Source organism: Manis javanica, chromosome 17, assembly GCF_040802235.1.
Source record: "Manis javanica isolate MJ-LG chromosome 17, MJ_LKY, whole genome shotgun sequence".
Lineage (NCBI taxonomy): Eukaryota > Metazoa > Chordata > Mammalia > Pholidota > Manidae > Manis > Manis javanica.
The window spans coordinates 50,816,975-50,840,789 of NC_133172.1; the positions used below are offsets into that span (position 1 = coordinate 50,816,975).

A 23,815-nucleotide genomic window follows, 5' to 3' on the forward strand; every position below is an offset into this window, starting at 1 on the left:
TCTCAAGCTTTAATTCACGTCCCCTGGGGATCATGTTAAAATGGGGATTTTGATCAGGATGGGGTCTGAGAGTCTGCATTGTTCAGTGGCTCCCTGATGAAGACGATGCTACCTTTTTCTGAACCATACTTGGCTTAGCAAGATGGCAAAAGGTTCTGCTTGTTGAGGCCAGCATGCATGGAAAGGAAGCCTAGAGCGGGCAGCTTAGATCCTAAAGCGGGCTCTTTCTTTCCCACTGGCATCTTGAAGGGCCGTCACTTCTTGTGAATGACAGCCTCCCATGGGGCTAGTGTCGCCCCTACAGGGGGTCATCTGTCTTCCAGAGGGGGGGCCACAGTGTCATTTCTTGACACCTTATGCTTGGGAATCAAAAACAAAGTTAAGCAAGTTTTTAAAAGTCCCAACCTCTTAGCTGGATGATTTGTGGAGAATGAGGGAAGAAGAAGAGGAGAGCAGAGCAAGAAAAGCCTACCGATTAATTGGGAAATGTTTGCAGGTTTCTCTGGCCCAGCCCAGACTGGAGAGGAGATTGGCTTTGCCGTCGATACACAAGTCCCTGGTGAAGCATCAAAGCTGTTCTCCTTTATCAATCGTGGCCTCCCCTTCCCGCATGTTCCTGTAACTTACCTAGCATTTATGACATTGATTTTACAATCGGACTGTTAACCCTCCCGCCCCTTTAGTCCTGCCAACCTTTTTGGCCCGAGCTGTCAATCAGATGCCGTCCAGCCAATCAGGCGTGTCCTTCAGAAGAGCTGCCCTCGATTCTCACCTGCATCCCAGATAAGCCTTGTAAGGCAGACCCCATTTGCCACATGGTTTGATTTAGTGTAGTCGTCTTTGTTTAGACTCAGTATGTCTTTTCTAAGGCACACATAACTTTGTTATAATGGAGTTTGGGGCTATACACTGGGAGAGGGGTGTGTGTGTCTGTGTGTGAAACAAAACTTGACACATTCTTCCAAAAGGTTATTTCTCTCCTGAGACTTCTGGTAAACGTGCCTTCCCCGTCTTTTCCCGAGGTGGAGCTCTTGGCTCGCTGTGCAGTCAGGAATCAAGAAATGAGAAAAGAATGGGAAGATGGGGACTGGGTGGGGGAGGAGGGAGACCAAAGCCAGCCAGAACCTTCCTTCACTGTGTCTGAATGAGACGTTGGGTGAAGAGCAGCCAAGCGTTCTACAGGAAGGAGGCGTGGGGTCAGGAGCCCTGGACTCATCAGGGCTGTGCGAGGCGGAGTTGCCTGTAGGAGCAGGGCCTGGACGCCAAAATGCCCCATGATGTTGCCACAGGAGCAGAGCAGCGGCGGGTGATTCTCTGCCTACTTCCCCGGAGATGCTAAGTCTCAGAGGGCAAATTCAGCTCAGTGGCACTTTGGAGTCGGAAACGGAAAAGCCCCAGGGCTGACGGACAGCTGCTTGGATAGCAACTAATAACTAAGAGGCAGGTGTGGAATGGGGGCTGGCCGAGCCCAGCTGCCATCTCTGCTTGCCACTAAGATCCTTGACAGCAAAACCGCCAAGCCAGTGGTGATCTGACTTGGTCACAGCAACAGAGCCCCATCGACATTGCTGGAGGGGGCGTCAGCCAGTTGAGAGTCTGGCCAGTTCTTCCTAGAAACAGCAAGCTCGTGTTTTGCACCTACATACTTTTAGTGTGAAGCCAGCTGAGACACAAACAAGTGTGTTCTATGGGTTGGGGGCGATGGGCGAAGATGGGAATTCAGAGACATGTCTTCTCTGTTTCACAGTGTCTCGGGGGCATTGGGTCTGTGTTTAGTTTGTAAAATACAGTGATGTGGAGGGGGTGACTGCAGCCGTGGGCCCTCCTGGGGGCTTTGCAGAGTGTGTCCATGCCTGCACACTTGCCCTCTGAGCTGTGCAACCCTCAGACTCCTTTCTTTGAACTTCTGAAACTAGAAATGTGATCAGTAAAAGCAACTGCAGGAACTTCACCTCTGAATCAGTTCACACAGGTGTACCATCCTTTTTCCGAGGGTGCAAAATTCTGCTCTTCTCGTCCTTCCCTCCCCAGTGTTCCCTGGGCTCACAGAAAATGCAGGCAGTCAAGGGTGACTTTGTGTTGGCTGTCTGTGTGCAGCAGGGCTGCCATTCTGTGTCCTTTGTGGGGCTGGTGAGATGGTACTGTCCTCCTCTGCTGTGGCTTGTGGCCTGGTCTGACTCTAATGCTGTGCTTGCAAAGAATGGAAATTCGCATTTGTCTCCAGGGGTGGAGTGGCCGACAATCTGAAGACAAAGAGGGATTCTCCTGGTGTCCCCTCTCCACGTCCCTTTTCTGGCCATGCGGCCCAGGGATGCTGCCGCCCTTTGCACGTTGGATGGCACGGGGCGATCGCTGGGGTCCCTGCTGCCTCGCGGTCTCTGTTGTGGGTGTGGACAGAAGCCTGTTGAGTGCTCTGTGCGGGACCTTAGCCTCGGCCCTCCTAACCTCTTTCCTTTCTCTCTCTCTTCCCCCTCTCTCCCTCCTCTCCCCCTTGCCTCCACCCTTCAGGTCCGATCCGTACTGGGTGCAATGACAGCTCCACGCAGGCCTTACCATGGAAGGCTGTGACTCGCCTGTCGTCTCGGGGAAGGACAATGGGTGCAGTATCCCTCAGCACCAGCAATGGACTGAACTCAACAGCACCCACCTCCCCGACAAACCCAGTAGCATGGAGCAGTCCTCGAGCGAGAACCACGGGCCCCTGGACAGCCTGAGGGCCCCCTTCAATGAACGCCTCGTGGAGAGCGCTGCCCCGGCCGGCCCTGCTGCCGAGCCCACCGGCAAGGAGGTCAGCTGCAACGAGTGCTCGGCCTCCTTCGCCAGCCTGCAGACCTACATGGAGCACCACTGCCCCAGCGCGCGCCCCCCGCTGCCCCTGCGCCAGGAGAGTGGGAGCGACAGCAGCGAGGAGGGGGACGAGGAGAGTGATGTGGAGAACCTGGCTGGGGAGATCGTCTACCAGCCCGACGGCTCGGCGTACATCGTCGAGAGCCTGAGCCAGCTGACCCAGAGCGGGGCCGCCTGTGCCAGCGGCAGCGGGCCTCTCCCTCCGCTCTTTCTGAACTCTCTCCCCGGTGCAGGGGGCAAGCAAGGGGACCCTTCTTGTGCTGCACCAGTCTACCCACAGATCATCAACACTTTCCACATAGCCTCATCCTTCGGGAAATGGTTTGAGGGCCCAGACCAGGCTTTCCCGAATACCTCAGCCCTGGCGGGGCTCAGCCCTGTCCTGCACAGCTTCCGCGTTTTTGACGTGCGACACAAAAGCAACAAGGATTACCTGAACAGCGACGGCTCTGCCAAAAGCTCCTGCGTATCCAAAGATGTTCCCAACAATGTGGACCTGTCCAAATTCGATGGCTTTGTGCTCTACGGCAAGAGGAAGCCCATCCTGATGTGTTTCTTGTGCAAACTCTCCTTCGGGTACGTCCGTTCGTTTGTGACCCACGCGGTGCACGACCATCGAATGACCCTGAGCGAAGACGAGCGGAAAATTCTTAGCAATAAGAACATCTCCGCTATCATCCAAGGGATTGGCAAAGACAAGGAACCCCTTGTAAGTTTTCTGGAACCAAAAAACAAAAACTTTCAGCACCCTTTAGTTTCCGCAGCTAACCTCATAGGCCCCGGACACAGTTTTTATGGTAAATTCAGTGGCATTCGAATGGAAGGGGAGGAGGCTCTCCCCGCCGGCTCTGCCGCCAGCCCCGAGCAGCCTCAGGCTAGTATCTTGACCCCCAGTACCCTCTTGAACCTTGGCGGGCTCACCAGCTCGGTCCTGAAGACCCCCATTACCTCAGTCCCCCTGGGGCCTCTGGCGTCCAGTCCTACCAAATCCTCGGAGGGCAAGGACTCGGGGGCAGCAGCAGGAGAGAAGCCAGAAGCAGGCGATCCGGATTGCTTCTCTGAGAAAGCAGAGCCAGCCGAGGAGGAGGTGGAGGAGGAGGAGGAGGAGGAGGAGGAGGTGGAGGAGGAGGAGGACGAGGAGGAGGAGGACGAGGAGGAGGACGACGAGGGGTGCAAAGGACTCTTTCCAAGCGAGCTGGACGACGACCTGGAGGACAGGCCCCCCGAGGCACCTGGGGCCGTGGCGGGCAGCAGCAGCGAGAAGGACCTAGCTCTCTCAAACCAAAGCATTTCTAACTCCCCCTTAATGCCTAATGTGCTCCAGACCCTGTCGAGGGGCGCAGCTTCTACTAGCTCTAATTCTGCTTCTTCCTTTGTTGTCTTTGATGGTGCGAACAGGAGGAATCGTTTAAGCTTTAACAGTGAGGGCGTCAGGGCCAATGTGGCAGAGGGCGGCAGGAGGCTGGACTTTGCTGACGAAAGTGCCAATAGAGACAATGCCACAGCACCAGAACCAAATGAAAGCACAGAGGGTGACGATGGGGGCTTCGTCCCCCATCACCAGCATGCTGGCTCCCTCTGCGAGCTTGGGGTTGGGGAGTGCCCCTCGGGGAGCGGCGTGGAGTGCCCCAAATGCGACACGGTCCTGGGCTCCTCCCGCTCGCTGGGTGGCCACATGACCATGATGCATTCTCGTAACTCGTGTAAGACGCTCAAGTGCCCCAAGTGCAACTGGCACTATAAGTACCAGCAGACACTGGAGGCGCACATGAAGGAGAAGCACCCGGAGCCAGGGGGCTCCTGTGTCTACTGCAAAAGCGGGCAGCCCCACCCTCGGTTGGCACGAGGCGAGAGCTACACATGTGGTTACAAACCTTTCCGCTGTGAGGTGTGTAACTACTCCACAACTACCAAAGGCAACCTCAGTATTCATATGCAGTCCGACAAGCATCTCAACAACATGCAGAACCTGCAAAATGGGGGCGGGGAGCAGGTCTTCAGCCACACGGCTGGGGCGGCGGCCGCGGCAGCCGCAGCCGCCGCTGCAGCCGCCAACATCGGTAGCTCCTGCGGGGCCCCCTCGCCCACCAAACCAAAAACCAAGCCCACCTGGCGGTGCGAAGTGTGTGATTATGAGACCAATGTGGCCCGGAACCTCCGCATCCACATGACCAGCGAGAAGCACATGCACAACATGATGCTGCTGCAACAGAACGTGACCCAGATCCAGCACAGCCGCCACCTGGGCCTCGGCAGCCTGCCCTCGCCTGCCGAGGCTGAGCTCTACCAGTACTACCTGGCCCAGAACATGAGCCTGCCCAGCCTGAAGGTGGACAGTGCCGCCTCAGATGCCCAGTTCATGATGAGCGGATTCCAGCTGGACCCTGCTGGGCCCGTGGCCGCCATGACGCCCGCTCTAGGTGAGGCTGACTCCGTGTTTGTGTGTTCTGGTGACGAGAGTTCCACTGGGGAAATGGGCTGAGGTCCCACTGATTCAGGCAATGCCTTTGAGTCCACTGGATACCGTTGATTTTTATTTTCTTGACAGTTGTTTTGTGTTAACTTGAGTGTCTGACAATCAAACGTTTCCCTCAAGAACCTTGAACTCTGTGTGTGCATATGGAAGATGGTATCCATCCAACAGAGACAGGATTACACTCCGGCTCCACAGGCCAAGATTAAAATTTTAAGTGTTTCCTCTGGGTTTTGGCTTCTGGTCAACTTTCCTGTCTATTCCTGCTCTCTCTTTCTCCCTCCCTTTCTCAGTTTGAAAAATCATCGCCATTATCCGCAACTTTTGGGTTCCATTAAATATGTATCAAACCTACAGGAAATGGTAGCTGGTTTGAAACAGGAGCGATCATCTCAAAAGAGGAACTCAAAACAGTGTAGTGTACCTTATTCAGATAACCAAAGGCTGGTTCTGGGCTGAGTGGGGAGGTACCCAGGTACGTTTCTCCAAGTTCTGCAGTGGATTCACAGGTCCTGATGAAAGAGACACGTCCTTTTTCTTACCGTGCATGAGTTGTCGGTGATTAGTATAGTTGGGAATTAAATTGCCTTGGGGCAGCGCAAGGAGTGGAGTGATGGATGAAAAATGGGTAAGTTCTAAAATTGTACATCAAAGAAAGCCAAGCTTTAATATCAGGTCCTAGTTCATGCAGCATTTGTTGCCACGAAAAAATGACCCGTGTTGGGGAAGGTGGGGTGGCTGTGTCCAGATACCAAATCTTACTGATTGGTTTCATATGGAACTAGAAGGGGATCAAGAGGGTAGGATTTGGATGCCAAAAATCAGGATCTTTGTATAAAAAAAACACCATGGCCATTTTGTGGGGAGAGGTTCTGTAGCAGGAAAAGGTACAGGAGTTTTGTGAGGACCAGTGTGATCATTGGGCCACTCCTGCTCACCTGTGCCTCGGACAGGAGCTGCTAGTCTCCTTCTGCTGACCCCACTGACCTCTTGGGACCAGCAGTGATGGCCTGAATTAAGCAATGTCATCTTACTGACATGGGAGTAAGTCATTATTCTAGGCAATAAATTGTGAGCAAGTACCTTCATTTGGGCATGGCTTTGGCGAACGTCAGTGGGCCACACCTCACCAGGTGGCACATCTTTGTGTTTCTATGCTAATTGTTGTTGCTTAGTTATATTTCATAGCATTTAATTTGTATTTCCGGCTATGCATTTAAATTTGAATCCTTGGTACTTTAATCTTGTTTTCTGTTTTGGAACATTGACCTGTTGATCCTTCACTTACAAATGATTTGAAGATGTTTTACCAATTGGTTAATCACGGATACATAAGGATCAATCATCTTATCTGTCCTGAGTACACAGGGGGTACATGCCAAGGGATAGATAGCATTAGTATTCTGAGATTCCTTTTTTTTTTAAGGCCTATGGGAATTGGGGTTTTCTTGTCTGGAGATTTAAAATCTTGGGGAGGCAGATGTTGGAGTAAATCAAGTATAATGTAGGTGCAGTGAAGTCGCAGAAAATGGATGGGTTCATAATGCATCTAAGTGAGGTCTTTTTAATGACCTTGAAAACCAATAATTCTGACTGAGGCTTGAATTGAGAGGTAGAGAAATATGTTGTTTTACAGAACAAGTGTTCTGTGAGTGTGCGGGGCATCATGTATTATGGCATATGGCAGATGCAAGGGATAGAAGAATGGATCCCAGTGTTGTAGACGTACATGGAAGATCTACACTTTATTTCATAAAGAAAATAGAGTCCTGCCTTTACAGACCTGATCTGGGTCAGCCAAGAAGGGCCCTGGAATTTTCAGTGTCACCCCTTGTTGGGTGAGAGACGTCTCTGAAAACTTGTGCCTGCCTCAGACCGTGAGAGTTTTGAGGTAGAGCAGAAGCCCGGGTGGGTGTGGGTGCCATAGGACATGTCCAGAGGGAGGCTGCCAGCTGAAGTGTGTGACTTAGTAGAAGCCGAAGTATGCAGATGAGAAGGGCCATAGCTTTCAGTTCTATCTGCAATTCTACTGAATTTTCTTTAGGCAATTTGTGAGAAGGCTGGAGGCGTTTATTAGATGTTACTGGGCTCTGCATGGGGGAAAAAGTTTTTATGAAATACATTCCTGCCTACAAAGTTACTGTTCTCATCCTTCCTTTGACAGAACCTTCTGTTTTGTGACATCACACAGATCCCGATTCTGGAACTGCTTTCTTACTGGAGGCCTTTAAGGAGGGGGTCAGCACCCGTGGTTTGGTCTAGTCGGATTTGCTCCCATTTGTAGATGAGATATTAGATGTGAGGCCATCTGAATATCCTTCCAAACATCCCCTTAGACACTGAAGCTTAGCGCAGTGCTGAGAAGCAGGTAGCTCAAAGGGCATCTGTGTTTCCTGAGTAGCCAGCCAGCCAGAGGGACGCCTGCATGAGGCTTGACAGATGCTCTGCTTCTGCCGTTGTGTCTAGGTGTCTTTTAATCCATGTACCTTTAGGATGGTGTGCTGATAGGCAGGCGCATGCATAAGGATGTCATTTGCAGGTTTAAGTTTGGTGTGTATGGGGAGATAGGGGCCCACTCCTTTCCAAGACCAGCTATCCAGCCTGGCTTAAAAGTAAGTACTGCTAGGTCCTCACTCACAGGGGCTCTCCTCCTAACTACCTGTCAGCTGGGTGAGGCTTCTCTACTTCTTGGGCGCTGAGTGAGTTCCTTCCTGTGCTATACATGTGTAGTGTTCTGAACCCTGTGCTTGTTTCTCCAGGGCATATAGTTATTGCAGGGAGTTTTGGTTCACCCTCATTTCACTGCTTCTGTTTTTGATTTGCATTTTCATTTTAAGAGCTTGGAATGGTAACAGGGACTCTGCATATTCTGAGGACTTCCCATTTTCACAAAGACATCCAACAAGTGACAGCTGAATTTCTCTTTAGAGTGATCTTGATGTGCTGAGGTTACATTTTAAAAGTGTAGAAGATTGAATCCCTCAGGTGGTCGGTATCAGAAACAAAGACATGTTTGCTCCTTGTCTTACCCTCCAGGCAGTTTCCACTTTGACTAAACACTGAGTGTATTTCATGGATGCTGCTTGGCCTTGGTCCCCATTAAGGGTTGGAGCTTTTACACTCCTTTCCCACACCTTGTTTTCTCTCTCGTCCTGTAACACCCCTCACTAGGGGAGATGGCAAGAGACGAGAAGCAGAAAGCTTCCTGAGCCTTCTGCAACGCACATACAGAAGGTGTCTGTGGCTTGCTGGGCTGTCCACAGACTTCAGATACAGCTGGTCTGTTCAATAGAGCCTGTACCAATCTTACCACTCGAGGTGCTGCATGTAATGTAAATAGGAAAATCATTTTTTAAAAATATATAACTTCTTTTCTTTGATTAGCCACTAACTTGGATTCTAATCAGTCATTTAAAAAAAATAACCTCAGCCAACCACCCATAAAAGGTCAAGTTTAAATAATCAGTTGGGGTGGGGCAAGGGCAGACATAATAGGTCAAACGTGCATGTGCTCAGAGAGGCAAAAAATAGAAGCCAGTGCTCAGCGTTCTCCTTGGCTGTGCGCTTCTAGGTAATGGAGGGAAGGCTGCTCTTTCCAAGCCTTTCTTGTGATATAAATAAGGGCTTGCAGTATTAATTTGCTGCTGGTGAATGAGAGCTGTCTCTGGGTGATGCGGGGCAGTGATGGACTGAGATCGAACAGGGCTGGAGAGGGAAGAGCAGAGCTTTCTCAGACTGTTTTTTGGTGGGGGGGACCACGAGCTGACCTTTGCATTTTATTGCCCATCTCTACCCAGTTCCTGGACCTGTAACATGTCAGCTCCTTTTTACAGCAGACATTTGAGCATCTGTATGGGGGCCAGGCACTCTCTAAGGGTTCAGTGAAGAGAAGCCTGGACCCCTGTCCTAAAGAGGCAGCACCCTGATGGGGACAGTGGCCAGCATGTAGCTCTGTAGGTGGCTGACTTAATGACAAGGGAGAAGGTGATACGTCCCATAGTAGACCTACGTTTCACATACTGCGGGACTCAGAAAAGGGAAAAGATTGCAGGCTTGGGGAAATGTGGGAGTTGCTCGTGCCACTGACAGGCAGGTAGGACATTGACTGATGGGATGTGACAGGGAATACGGAGATCATTTCTAAAATCTCAGATTTAGTCCTGTGCATGGTGTTCAGTAACATAGTCAGCTAGCCACATGTGACTATCTAAATTTAAATGAATTAAAAGTACATTGAAATTCAGTTCTTCAGTTGCTCCTTAGCCATATTTCAAATGTTCAGTAGCCACATGTGGCTTGTGGCTACCACGTCGGACAGTACGGATGTGAAATGTTTCTGTTATCACAGAAAGTTCTGTTGGGCAGTGCCACTTCAGGTATATTCTGGGCCCAATTCTGATTCACCACAAAGGCTTAATATCTTAGATTGCAACTGTACCTCATTTCCCAATTTTGGGGGGTCCAGAGTTTCAGGTTCCATTATGCCCAGTGAATGATGGTTATTACTTCTGTCTTTGGACCTGAGTGAGGGCTTGCATTGAAATATTCAAGACATAGTGGTTCCTACTTCTCTTTAGGTGTTCTTTTCCAAAAGAATAAAAAAAAAGCCTTCCACAAATTTCAGAGTGTTCATAGGAAAGATCCAAACACATCAAGTTCATATTTTTTTGGTGTTGTTTCTAGGTAGTAGCACCTTGCAATACATGAAATGTGATCTTTTTTTCTCCTTGAACCTGGGTGGAGGGTGGGGGAGGGCAGGGTGGTGCCTCGGTCCCCTCTGCAGCCGTGAGCCTGGCCTGATTCTCTCCCCTCTCCTTCCCTGCAGTGGGCAGTGACGTCCCCCTAGACATGCGGCTCGGGGGCGGGCAGCTGGTGTCCGAGGAGCTGATGAACCTGGGCGAGAGCTTCATCCAGACCAACGACCCATCGCTAAAGCTTTTCCAGTGCGCCGTCTGCAACAAGTTCACCACGGACAACCTGGACATGCTGGGGCTGCACATGAACGTGGAGCGCAGCCTCCCTGAGGAGGAATGGAAGGCCGTGATGGGGGATTCGTACCAGTGCAAGCTCTGCCGCTACAACACCCAGCTCAAGGCCAACTTCCAACTGCACTGCAAGACGGACAAGCATGTGCAGAAGTATCAGCTGGTGGCCCACATCAAGGAGGGCGGCAAAGCCAACGAGTGGCGGCTCAAGTGTGTGGCCATCGGCAACCCCGTCCACCTCAAGTGCAATGCCTGTGACTACTACACCAACAGCTTGGAGAAGCTGCGGCTGCACACGGTCAATGCCAGGCACGAGGCCAGCCTGAAGCTGTACAAGGTAAGACCCAGGCTGTCTCTGTAAGGCGTGGATTGCAGCCTGGAAGATGGAGGGGCTGGGGAGGGCAGAGTCCGTGGCATGGCCGGGTTGGTGGCCTGATGCCACCCGGGTGTTGGAAGGCGAGCGAGCATCAGCTTCCTCGTGAAGCTGCAATGTGGCGGCAGGCTTCAGCTGGTGACTGAAGGTCCTCTTTGTGGGGTGCCCCATTTGGAGCAGCCTGGTACTGTCCCAATGTTCCCTGTCCCTCCAGTATCTTCACAGTTGACTTTTTTTCCTTGCTCACACTTGCCAGTCCCACTGGTGTTTACCTTTGTCTCCTGTATGGCCCTTATTTACTTCTGCATGCTTTCTTTTTTTTCCTTTTCCATCTCGTTAGTCCCTTCTTTAAAAAAAAGTCTCTTCTGTCCTGGATGCTGTTGGGTGCTTCATTCATTTCCACATTGATTGGTTCATTCATTCATTTAACAGACATGCACTGAGCATCTTCTGTATGCCCGGCGCATGCATACATCCATGCACAAAATAGACAAAACCCCTGCCCTTATAGAGCTTCCACTCTTTTGGGGGGAGATGAGTGATAAAGACAATGAATAAACTGGCCAGAAGGCAGTACATGCCAGGAGGGGAATGGGGTCAGCTGAGGGGCTCCTTTGTTCTTTCCCTCTTCGTTTTCCATGTTGTGTGCCCCCTTTCTCCTCCTCATGCTTGTATTTTCCTCCTTTTCTCTGAGCTTCTCCCACTCCCTCCTCTGCCTCTGTCCCCTCTCCCCTTCCTTCCTCTCCAGCCCCCCACCCCGCATCTTTCTCTCAATCTGTAGACAGTAACGAGGAGGAGGTGCTCAGATACTGTAAATAGTCCTTTCACTTGCACGGCAGAATTGCTCCAGACGTTTCTATTGATTTTCACTGGACTTAAAGCCTCACCTTTTTCTCTAATCATCCCATAATGGCTTTAGTATGAACAATCAGGTACAAATCGCCATAAATCCGCCCACCCTCCTTCCACGCCCTTACTTTCTCATTCCATTTTCGTTCCTTTTATGACCAGACTCTCCTCTTTGCTCTCACACCATATCCCAGGCCTTTGGGCCAGTGGGTGCTGAGTTTCTGCTGACCCTGAGCCCAGTTCATTCTCCTCTTTACTTGTGATTTTAAGTGGAGACTCCCAGTAAGGAAGGCTTCTTATCCTCTCCCCATATCAGTCTCCGCAGAGACGGCTCACCAGAATCCAGCTTACACTTGATCATTCTCAGCGTGGTTAGAGGCCTGTGTAACGTGGATGAGACACCATTTTAGGGATAGGAGGAAGCAGGAATGAGATAGTGGGAATGGAGTGTTCTGGAATCGACTGCTGACTCCAGCATAGGTGGGCTGGGGTGATGCTGTGGGGAAGGTCTGGACAGCAAGCAGCCCACCCGCTGTCCTAGGTGGGCACGAGTTTCACCGGGTAGCTTGGTTTTGTGCCACGTGGAAAGAAAAGGTCCCCTGTGGTTACTTTAAATTGGAGGTCTTAACTGGCCACATGGTGGTGCCGATGTGGTCAAGAAAACCCGATGGAAAAACCAGTGGAAAATGAGTCTTTAAGGGACCTGACTGAGCAAAATTAATTCAGAGGACTCGGTGTGGCCACAGGGGTTGTGTGCACCTTTGATGAAGGTCATTTAGAGGTGGCATGAAGCTGGCCTCATCCATGCACCGGAAAAATTGCCCTTTAGATGATAAACAGTGGTGATGAACTCTCCACGCTGATCTTCTGGTAAGAGTACCAGGCCCTTGGCTTTGCTTCCAAGCTGCCTGGAACCTGGAGGGTTGGCTGAGAATTTCCCCATTTGGTCCCCCAAGCTACGTCCACGGACCACACCTGGGGCGTCAGACTGAGGCCGTCTCCAGGGTGGATGGAAGGGAAGTGTGCGTGGCTCCCTTTGTGTTTTGTTGGACTAGCTTTAGAAGTTCATCCTCCCTGGCCTAAATTTTCTCATCTTTTGTTTTTTTTTAAGATGGAGGAAATTCCTGCTCAAAAAAGGCCAGTGCAGGTGGAAGGGACCTAAGTGTTAGGATGTAGGATGGAACAGGAAACCTGCCTAAAGGAGAGGGTTCCAAACAGTGTGATGGGCCGGCCCGGCCCGGGGGCAACCAGCTTCCCACAGTCAGGGCAGAATTCCCCGGGTCAGGAGCCAAAGGTCATTAGTTTGATCTCATCAGTCCTTGGCTGATGACTGTCCCCTGGCCTGCTGGGGCTGTGCCAGGGTGTGGGGAGCTCTCCCACCCACCCCTGGATGACCCAGCGGCAGCCTCGTCATTCCACTGCCGGCACCCAGCCTTTCCACCCATCATGTGACTAAGACAGACTTGACCACCGAGGGGGATCCTCCTCACAGGGTTTCGTGAGCCCACGGATTTGGGGTGGGGATTGGAAGTGGTCTGAGAGTCAGTTTTTATCTAGGCCCTGGTGTGGCCTGTAGTAAATGGAGATTGATTGCATGTTATTTTTCCTCTTGCTAATGTAATCCATTAGCCCAGCACATGCATAATCAGTTTAGAGCACAGTTAACTGGATGTAATCGAGTTCTTTACTGTCTGCTAGAGAAACAGCTCCAGATGCTGCTGACCCGGGGAGGGCACCAGGCTTCCCACACACAGCCCCCCTTCCCCAACCCTTCCCCACGTCCCACCCTGGCCCCCTCCCAGGCCTCTCCCCCCACCCGGGCTTCCCTGGAAAATCATTCCTTATTGGGCAGGGAGACTCCCAAACTGCTTTCTGCTGCACCTGCTCAAGTGGCCATGACGTGCAGGACTTCCGGATGGCCCTCCCACAACTCTCTTCCAGCTGAGGCTTTTATTCCCCTCCTCTTCCTTTTTCACATTGGAGGAGACAGAGCAGCATCCTCAGGAGATGCAAACAGAGGCGTAGCTTTCCGGTTTGTCATTTGACGCGCTTTGGTCTAGAGTCACTTCTCTTGGTGTCCCAAAGGCTGGAACGTGCGTTGCTGTGTTAGGACTGAGCCGTCTAGAAATGTGAGATAATTTCTAATCTGGACACAGGAGAGGATTGGGCTAAATCTTCCCCCCGCATAACAGACAAAAACTAACCCCAAACCAAAAAAACACAGAAAGCAAAAAAGCTGATGTTATCACCATTGCCTGGAACTGTCTAGTTTTGATTACTGTGTAAAAGGAGTGTTTAAGTCGAGATGGATGTTCCAGCGCATCCTTCCGCCCTGCCTGGTGGACGTAGTGTGGCTGGTGCTGGAGAGCCCCAGGCTTCCAGTGGCAGCTTTTCCTTTCCTTCCCATGTCACTCTTGTGAAGCCCTCATGATTGAGTGCCCTGAGGAGCTTTTTCGTGTGTGTCTTAAATAGTGGACTGCGGTCCAGCCCCTAGTGGTCGTATGCCCGTATCATCACTCCTGCCATTGCGGGGCACTGTGCTTGGTGGACACAGTGGGAAGGCCAGTGACCCCAGTCCCGCTTAGAGGCTGGGCTCTTGGTTTCTGTCCATCAGGAGGCATCGGAGCCGGAGTGGAAGCATGTTGTGGAAAAGGTACTTGCCTCCCATTAGCGCTTGAGCTCCAGAACAGGAATTCCACACTCTTCTGCTTTCCCGAGTAAATCGCTCCTTGTAGAGGACCTGCACCCAGGCCCTCCTCACTGACTTCTTCCATCCCCAGAGATGTGGGGTGCCCTTGCTTGTCTTACGTAGGGGAGTGTCAGGCACTGACAGCCGCCTGCCTCTGCCCTCTCCTCCCTGCCAGCAGAGATCCTGCGTCCGTGGTTCATACAAGCTCTTCTGGGCTCACCTGAGCTTCCCCGCTGTGCCGTGTCCCTGGTGAGCTCGGTGACATTTATAGTTTTCCCTGCTTTTGGGGGGGTGGTGCAGAAAGGGTAAGTGGAGACTGGTGCACACCTGCCAGCTATTAGGATCTGGTTTTCACTTTGATGTTTCTCTTTACCTGAGAGTCATTGGAGTGGAAGTACACCGACCTGTGCAGACAAAGTCAGACCTCAGCAGAATCCACTACCCAAACAGTTCCCCACTGAGGCTGCTTTGATTGGGCCCAGCCCGAAGGTTTCATATTAATTTTAAATGATGCACAAAGAAGATTGTCTACGTTGGAGTTGGGTCTGGACCCCATGTGAGCTGTCTTGGGCCAGTTAGGCAGAGGGCGAGATGCCAACTCAGCTGTCCTTGGCATAAAGAAGGATGTAGAGTATGGCACCCTTGACTGGAAACACACACTCAAATTCTCCACGTAGTGGCCCTTCCCTCTTGCCATCCTGCTAGGGTTATGCATGGTGGAAGGAAGGAAGAAACCCTCCATCAGACCCAGCAATACTTTAAAATCCACCTTCTCCGTTCTCTCCCTGACACATAAGAAACTTGTTGGGGCTCAGACTCCAAGCATGGCCGTAAATGCATCATAGGGTGAATGGACAGACCGGAAGATGTAGAACAAGTCAGACACAGATTGGGTTTGCAGTCTGCTTTCTTCGTGCTCCCTTAAGGGTGTACTTGAGGAGAGGGGCGTTTCAGGAAGGCAGCTGCAGGCTTCATGCCCATAGGTGGTGACTGGGGGTCTTCGTCTTGCTTGGAAGGCCAAAAGCGTCCATCCACTGCTGAGCCTCCCCTCCCTCCTCGTCCTGGCTCCCTGGCGTGGCTGCGTGTTTGAAGCACTGGTGTGAGTGTTATGTGGGTTACATCGTCATTCTGGAACCAGTTTCTTCCATCCTCGTTTTCTCATTAGGTCAGCTTTTTATTTTAAGTGCATACTTCTGCCTTCTTCCCATACATTGGTGCCTTCAACCAAAAGTGAACAGAGGGAAATGTTTTCCTGTGGTTGATTTAGAAGGTGTGAAAGGCCAGATGTTTCGGTAAATCTTAGCACATTCAGCCTTCATGCCCTCTGTCTCCCAGAGCAGCTGGGGGTCTGAAGTTCATTTCCCCCACTTCATGGTGGGGTTCAGCGATGTGGTCTCCAGAAGCTAGGCTGGGAGCCTGCAGCCCCACAGAACCGAGGTTGGCTCTGGCAGTGCTTCTAGCCAGCAGTTAACTTCAGAGGGACTCTAGGAAGATCAAAAGATCAAATCTCTTTTGGAGGGCGTGCTTGTGCCACAACAGAGATAAGCCTTCACTGCTGCAATCACAGTTATGGCCTATGTACTGCTGGCGTATGCCTTGTGAAAGGTTGGCACCTCAGTGCAGAACTTCCATGCCCACCCCTCCTGCTAGAACCACCTCCCGCCTTCATCTGACTCCCCCCAATGGGTATTACTTCATCCAGCACATACATTCATTCAGCCGATTGACTTTAAGTACAAACTTTGCCTGGATCTCCCTGGTTATGGGATTTTACACACCTTCATGTCAGGACGGTAGGATCATTGTTATCTTTTGACTCTGAGATACCACATAATAGAACTGAAAACTTCAAATGTGTCTATTTTTAAAAAGTCCAGTACTAAATATGCCACTTGTTGAAAAACCGGTTTTACAACCATTCACCATGGCACTTTGTCTTTTTTTCTAAATGCTTTTAGTATTGTGTTTTCTGAAGCCTTTCTGTGGATGGTAAAGAATCAGTAAGACCCTTTCAGAATATTGTTGTATTCTTATTTCTTACAAGACTAGCATTCCATATTTTCCTCAAGTGTAAGTGAATAATGTGGATTTCTTATTTTTTTATGGTAAAAATAATTAGTATGTGTGATTATGTTCACTGTAGAAAATTTGAAAAATCCTGAGTAGAGAAAATAAGTATCAGTTAATCTTACCATGATGTGTTTTTAATTTCCTTTTTTTGCATATAACATAAACATTTTACAAAATTAGAATGATGTTGCATGTATACAGTATTATACCTGTATAATGTCTTATAATATCTTTAAGTATTTTTCAATATTTTGAAAAGTGAAAGTCCTTTTTCTCCTCTCCAGTGTACTTTCCAGAAGCAAATCACTGTTACGTTTATTTAGCTTATATCATTTTGGGTTTTTTCCTATGCTTATCCTGATTAGGAAGGCATGTACATGTGTGGACACATATATAAGAAATCTTTATTGACATAAGCTATACTTTCATGTAACTTTCCATCACAGAATCATTTCAGGTGAGTGCATGAAGATCTAGTCCTCTCTTAGGGCTGCATAATATTCCCTTTATTGCCTGCCATGAAAACTTACCGGCAGAAATCCTCATTCCTTTGCTACGGAATTACCAAGTCTTTTCAGTTTAGGAGTTTCTTGAAATGTATAGTATTTCAGAAAAAAGGAATGAATCAACAGTTGGTCTCATTTACAACAAAGAGACAGAGACCAGGCTCTTCCTGATGTATGTTGTGGTTATCTTCTGTGTTCTAGTAGTGTAGACAGGTCAGGGAGAGACGTGTGCACATGTCTCTCTACGCTTGTGCTGTTCCGTGTGGGCTCTCCACGCTCCAGGATGTGCTGCCAGCAGATGACAGTACTTCCTCCTGGCTTTTCAGAGAGAAGGCGACCATCTTATCCCTGCCCTAGTAGGCGCTGCTCAAGCCCCCGCACGGTAGCCAACACGATGCTTTTTTTCCAGTTGGCAAAATTGTTCTAGTGTGGGTCCCTAATGATCAGATGGGGTGAACATTTATTTCATGTATTTATTGGCTGGTTATATTTCTCCCATGGCTTTCCTGGTCATAGCCTTTGCCCTTTATTTTTCTCGGTTTGTTCCTTTTTCTGACCGACTGACAAGCACTGTGGGTGTGGCTACCGTTTCTCCCAGTCTCTTGTTCATCTTTGAGTTAGCTTATGGTGTATTTTAATGTAGAGAAACCTTTCATTCGTATGTTGTCCAATCCGTGCATCTTTTTCTTTACGTTTCAAACTTTTCTCTTTACCCATAGAAAGGGAGGCTTTGTCTTTGCGGTGCCATAAAAGAATAAAAATACGAGCTAACACCTATACAGCATTATTACAAGCCAGACACTGTTATGCCAGCTATATATATGTTGATTTAATCATTGTTAATTTGCCGATTTTCGAATGGGGAAACCGAGGCAGACTGGTGACAAGTCAGAAGCTGGTGTCAGTGTTTAAGCCCAGGTAGGCAGGCACTATGATTGATATTTTCTTCAATATTTTCCCACTCTAAGTCTTTAATCCGTGAGGAATATGTTGTGTGTATGGTGCATTGTAAAACTCTGTTTTGCTGTATTGTGTGAGTTAGGACTGTGTTTTCTTTCAAATTGGATTGTGATCACCCAATAATTTCTTAAATAACCATCCTTTCCTAGCTGATGTAAAAAGCCATGATTATTGTCCCATGGTCTCTAAATCTTATGAACACCTCTCAAATACTCTGCAAATTTGGATTGGTCTGAACACATTCAGAGACCATTGTTTGTTGAAAGAATCAAGGAGCAGAGAGAGACAGGTATTTTTTCGAGCATGTGAAAGTTCTGTGGGTGAAATGTCTTCCCCCATCTTTTCCTGTTTCACTCCAGCATATTCCCCAGGGTGACATTTCCTGGATTAATTACCTTCATCGAATTCACTGGGATAAGAGAGTCACCAGAAGAGACAGCGGCTTGGGAAAGGGGCCAAGTTTCTTTCTGTTCCCTTATGGAGACTGTGGGACTCACCATTTATCTTTTTTTAAAAAAAAAGGGGGACAGAGAACAAATACTGAAAGTCCTACAAGTTCCCTTTTCTGCAGTTCTTATTTGGGTCGCATGGAGATAGCAGGACTATGTCTGCATATTTCCAGTAGGAACTGTTTTCAACTGCTGGTGATAAGTCTCCCTTTGGATTCCATAGAAGGGTGTGTCAGCCCGACTCAGGCTGAGAAGCAAGAAGGCCTAATTTCAGAAAATCTAATAACTACCGCTTTGTCAAAGTACTTAAAGACACTCCCTGCTCCCCTGCACACACCCCACCAAATCCTTATGCTAAAAAAAAAGCTCCAGATCTTCTTGTGAGAGAAAAGTCTCCAACTACCAGTCTAGTCTCTTCCGGTCTTCCCCCATGTAGAAGAGTAAGCTATACTTGGGAAATTCTTTGCCCAAATGCCATCTGTCATCTTCAGGGTGGCCTGTAACCCTTAAGAGAATTTTATTTCGAGTATTCTATGCCCTCTGCATTCCAGAATAATCCACATGTTACTGTTGTTCTAGGCAAACTCAGGTCTGGCCCCATACAATGGGGCAGAGGCAGGAGCCCAATTTTCAGTCCTTTCAACTCGCTGAAGACTTGGATTAAAAGGACTTGGTCTGAAAGGGCAAATTTAAATACGTTTAGTCCCAACAGGTGTTTCTGGTGTTTTGTTTTGAAAGGGAAATTATGAGGGAACAATTAAGCATTGTCAGGAACAGGCAGGGGTTTAAAAATAATTACATAATACAACTGAACCATAGTCTTTATTCTGTTTTCAACATAACTTGACACTATAAATACTATTTAAGTATAGGGTGGGAGAGGCTGTTATCCTGAAAACCATTTGGGTAGCCCCAGTCATGTCATATTTGATATTTAATAATATCAGGTTTCCAGCAACCTTTTTTTAAGCGACCAGGACATAGGGAAAAGTTTCAAAAGTTTTGTGAGAGAGGATCTATTGCTGACAGAAATGTCAGAGGTCCCTGAGACCAGTGACACTAGTGCCGAGTCTTGGTGTCGTGAAAACACCACAGCAGAGACCAGAGACCTCTAGGCTGAGTCACCACACTTAGCAGATAAAAACACAGATATTTGAATACCTAGTTAAATGTAAATTTCAAACAACAAATAATTTTACACTGTAAGTATGTCCCATAAAATACAATTACACGTACTCATCTGAAATTCCCATTTAACTGGGCATCCTGTCTTTTATCTGGCAACCCTGCCTCTGGGTCCTGCAGAAATTCTTCCATGGTGTCCTGCCAGCAGGCTCAGTAGGAGCAGAAGGAGCTGGAAGTGGCTTCCTTGTTGGTAAGGCCTCTCTTTTTGTTTTTTTTTCAGTGGTTCTCACCAAAAGAGAAAAATGACAAATGCCTCTAATGATGATTTCCAATTTTTTGTTACAGAAAACTGTCATATCAGATTTTCACATTTTTCTCTATTAAATAAAGTGCTTTTCCTATAATGAAATCTGAAATTTTCTCCAAAGCTGTTTGTTAAAATCTGTTTTCCCATGATGCCTTTCCTTTGTTTCCTTTTCCTGAAGTGCCTTGACGTCATACGGTGAGATGGGCATCTGATGCCCCCCCAGGCTCTGCCGCGGCTTTGCCACATGCTTCAGCAGTCCGTGCTCACACTGGCCTCGGTGGGCTTCTGACCGCAGCTGGTGTTGATATGTAGGTGGCAGGGATTCACGACACTTGTGCACTGGCTGCTGTACATAGAAAACCCCAAGTGCCTACCGTATATAGGGCACTAATAGGAAATGCCCAAAGTAGATTTGAATTGGGGCTAATCATCCAGAATGATTAGAGAACTTTCTCTAGGGCCTACGTTCTCATCCTGTAAAAAGCAAACTAGTTGAGAAGGTTAGAAATGTTTATCTACCAGTCGTGTTTGATTTACAGCCTGTTAATTAGCAGGGCAGGTGCCCAGGCCCAGGACGAGGGCCTCCAAAGCATATCTGGTCTCTGATGTCAACATTTGTAACCACTGTTTTGTTTGCTGGGCGGCCTGTACGCTGGAATTGCAGAAGGGCTTTCTCATGCCCTTGCTGTCCCTGTTGAATCTTGCTCCCCTGCTGCTCTCTCTGGTGCAGCCTCCTCCTTCAGGATGCTTGGGCCTTTGTCACCACTTCGGAGCTGCCCTGTGGACTTCCTGGGCGACCTGTCATACCAGGAGGTCCTTGTTTCCCTGTCCCTGAGAATTAGGCAGGAGACTGGGCACAGAGGATGGTTCTGTGGTGGGAGACATCCCTGTACCTGTCAGCTTCAGACCCCAGCACGTAGGAGGCCATTCCCCCTTGTGGTCTCTGGGACACAGACACACGGGGAGGAATTGTCTCCCTCTAGGTCAACAGTATTTATTGAGTGCTGATTTTGTGCTGAGACCCTGCAGTGGGATTTTATGTGGACTTAGGCAAACGTATCTCTAACATGTTCTTTAAGACCCTGTTCTGTGTAGGGAGTTCTTAGCAACATGTGCCGGCAGCACGTTGTACCCCTGGTACCCATGTTCTGTGATGGGAACCCCCCACCCCTCACCCCAGTCTCTGCATGTTTCTGTTCGCCTTCCATGTTACTCTTTCTTCAGAGCCTCTGTCCCATCTAAAGAGTGCCCTTGACCAAGCAGGGGGCGATGAGCAGATACCAGGGGAGGTTCCAACTTTTAGGGGATTATTCTCCCCAAAATGCGGGGCAAACAGGTCTTACCTGGGTGGGGCTGGAACTTTTTTTCTGGTGTACCCTGACTTCCTTCATATCTTCTTCCAGTGAAAAAGCTGGCAAGACCACAGAGCCCACCACAGCCTGGTGATACCTCTATTCCTTTGATGGCTGTGGAGGACAGAATCCCGAAGGAGCTCAAGAGCTTCCCAGTGGGACTGTGCGCCCCTGTCGGAGGGGCGCCAGCCTACCAGGCTGCTGCTTGGTTGCATGGTCCTGGCGCACATGCCAATTTTATTAAGTTTGTTTTTGGCTTTGACACAGATGCACCTTAGGGCCTTTGGGACGGTGGGAGCTTACTGTCGGGGTTCCGGGTTCACTCCCCAGTTCCCCGTGTCCCTCCCGAGGGCGTTGGGAGCGCGTGTCGCTGTGGGGTCCTGCAGTTGAGATGCTGGTGTTCCTCCAGATCCAGGAAGGCTCTGATTTTATTTACGGCGGAGGCTGTCCTAACGGAGTGACCACGTCTAGCTTCAGATCTTGTCTTGCTGGTTTAAAATAGGGCTCATCTGAGTTGAGTGCTTCATGTTCCAAACTCAGTATGGACTGTTGACTCTCATGGGCCAGGAAGGTTCTCTGAGCACCACCACACATTTTTCCTCCATTTGGGGCACTCTGTGTGTGTGTGTCGGGAGATAAAGGGCCGCCCTGTGGGCTCATCTCCAGCTCTGCAGTCCCCCACTCCAAAGTGGTCCCCAGCCTCATCTTCCCACTTCCACAGTGCCTGCACGTGTCTGTGTTTCTTTCCCTTCTCCCATAACCTCTCTCATTTCTGAAATAATTAAAGGCAGAGGGAGTTTGGGGAGCATTTCTAGGCTTTTCCAGTCAGCCACGCCAAGAGGCATGGACCAGGACCATGGTTTCCTCAGTGACCCAGACATTAGTCGGTGACGTGACTCTGCGGCCAGCTGTGGTGGGGGACGCGCTGCAGGGAGAGATGTGGCTGGAGGCCTCTGCCCGTGTGTTTGTTCACTTTCTGGTTCTTAGACTAGGATCCGACCATTTTTATTATTATTTTTTGGCCCAGACTGGGTTCCCATTATCGATGCCGCAGCTGCCAGGGTGGGAAGACCAGTTTTGACCGGGATGAGACTCCTGGGCTTTGTCCAGACTCCTCGTGTCCAGTGTCGGATCCATTTCCCACCCTTTCCATCTCCATTTCTTGGCTGTAACCATTCGCGTCCCCAGACCTTTGGTGCTTTGAGGTGATCCAGAGTTTGGGCACGGGCGTCTGCGGGTTTGTCCCGAGGTGTCACATTCTTGAGTTACTCTTCTGGTGATGATTTTCCCTCTCTGACAGCCCAGGTCCCGGAGGACCCCCAGGGCCCCTGGATGCCCCTCCTGCATTGTCACTGCCCCACCCAGACACCGTCACATGCTTTTCTTCTTTCCCTGGCCTGTTCTTTATTCCTTCGGAACGTGCCATTTGGAATAACATCTCACCTGGGAAGTCTCAGACAGTTACAAAGCCCAGCGCCACCAAGGGGGACTAATTACACAGCTAATTAATCCAGCAGATGTCGTAAGTGCTCATTTCTTTGTAATTTGAAGGTACACATCCCGCATTGCCGAGATTGGCCTTGGGCCTGTTGCAAAATGTCTTTTTTTTTTTTTTTATCAGACTTTAAGGACTTAGTACATTTCCTGTCCAGCCTTTGTGCTCTAATGACACATCCCTGGTTTTCCAGAAAGCTCTCTCACGCCCCTGCAGCCACAGGTGGTATCTGTGCCAAGTGTATGTCACACTGTCGGGCACCAAGCTGATCTGTGTGTCCTGTGTCAGTTCGTGAACTTCACAGTATGGGCTGCCTTACCCTTCTGGTAGCTAAGGACTGCAGCACGAGGCGAGCACACACCGCTGGGTGGTCACTGATTTCTTTCCCCTCACTTGTGATCTTTCCTGGGAGCAAGTTTGTTTTCAATCGAAGCAACTGAGGAGAGTGTGAAAGGTGCCTTTTTGATACCAGATGGTTAGAAAGTAGCCTGCGACTCAGCGGTGAGATGGAGCAACTCGAGTGGGACGTAAAAGGGGTCTTGGAGGTGGAAAGGGAGTGTCAGGAAGCAACGGGGAGATGGGGTTTTGTTCTGTCCACGTTCAGTGGCAGGAAGGGGACCGACGGGATGGAAGGAGGCGGGCGGCCGGGGTGGCCGTGGGTGTTGCTGGTGACTGTGGACCTCAGGCTGGCAGCCTGTGCCCGCACAAGCTGGCTGGTCCCTGGAGACGGGGCCTGCCCAGGGCCCCACTGACTGAGTTGTCTCTGCTAAGGACCGCTCGCCCTCAGTCATTCCCACCCGGTGAGGAAAATCACAGCGTCCCCTCCTGATCACTGGGTCGGGAAGCGGGAAATTCCACCACCGATGTGACCGGTCAGCAGTCCGTGTGGCCAGACCCATCATCTGTGTCCTACCCTCTGTGTCTTTCTCCTTTGCCACCCTCTCTCCTCCCCCCTCTTGCCGCAGTGGCATCAGGCTTGCAGTTTGTCTAGGCCCTCGCTGGCCCTTCTCCTTAGCCTCCTTGCTGGCTTCTCATCTGTTACGTAACAGTAAACTTTGGAGTTTCCAGGGCACAGCCCGGGCCCCCTTCTGTTTTCTATGCGACTTCCTAAGTGTCTTGTTTGATCCAGTGCTTTTAGACCTTGTCTGCCCTCTGATGACACTCGCATCTGTATATCGAGGACTGAGCCCTCCCTTTTTCCTCCTCCCTACTGGACACTTCCATTCAAATGTCTGATCATAAACTCCTCAGACTTAGCACGGCCTAGAGAGAATTTTTGGTGGCCATAACCCCCAAGCCCCTTCTCCTCTAGGCTCCCCCGTCTTGGTCAGGGCC

At 49.7% G+C, this 23,815-nt stretch overlaps 1 protein-coding gene across 6 annotated transcripts in view; it reads left to right on the forward strand.

Annotated features, from left to right (window-relative positions):
• ZFHX3 (zinc finger homeobox 3) overlaps positions 1-23,815 on the forward strand; it is a 235,537-nt gene that overhangs the window by 80,890 nt on the left and 130,832 nt on the right. For 4 of the 6 annotated variants that reach the window (XR_012126691.1, XM_073226006.1, XM_073226007.1 and 1 more), the window contains exons 2-3: positions 2,509-5,267; positions 10,146-10,642. Coding sequence is in view for 5 of the 6 variants with exons in the window: in XM_073226006.1 (XP_073082107.1) it covers positions 2,555-5,267; positions 10,146-10,642 (3,210 nt within the window). In the remaining variant the exon portion in view is untranslated. The remainder of the gene's footprint in view (positions 1-2,508; positions 5,268-10,145; positions 10,643-23,815) is intronic. The other 2 variants (XM_073226009.1, XM_073226010.1) reach the window with 1 other exon arrangement.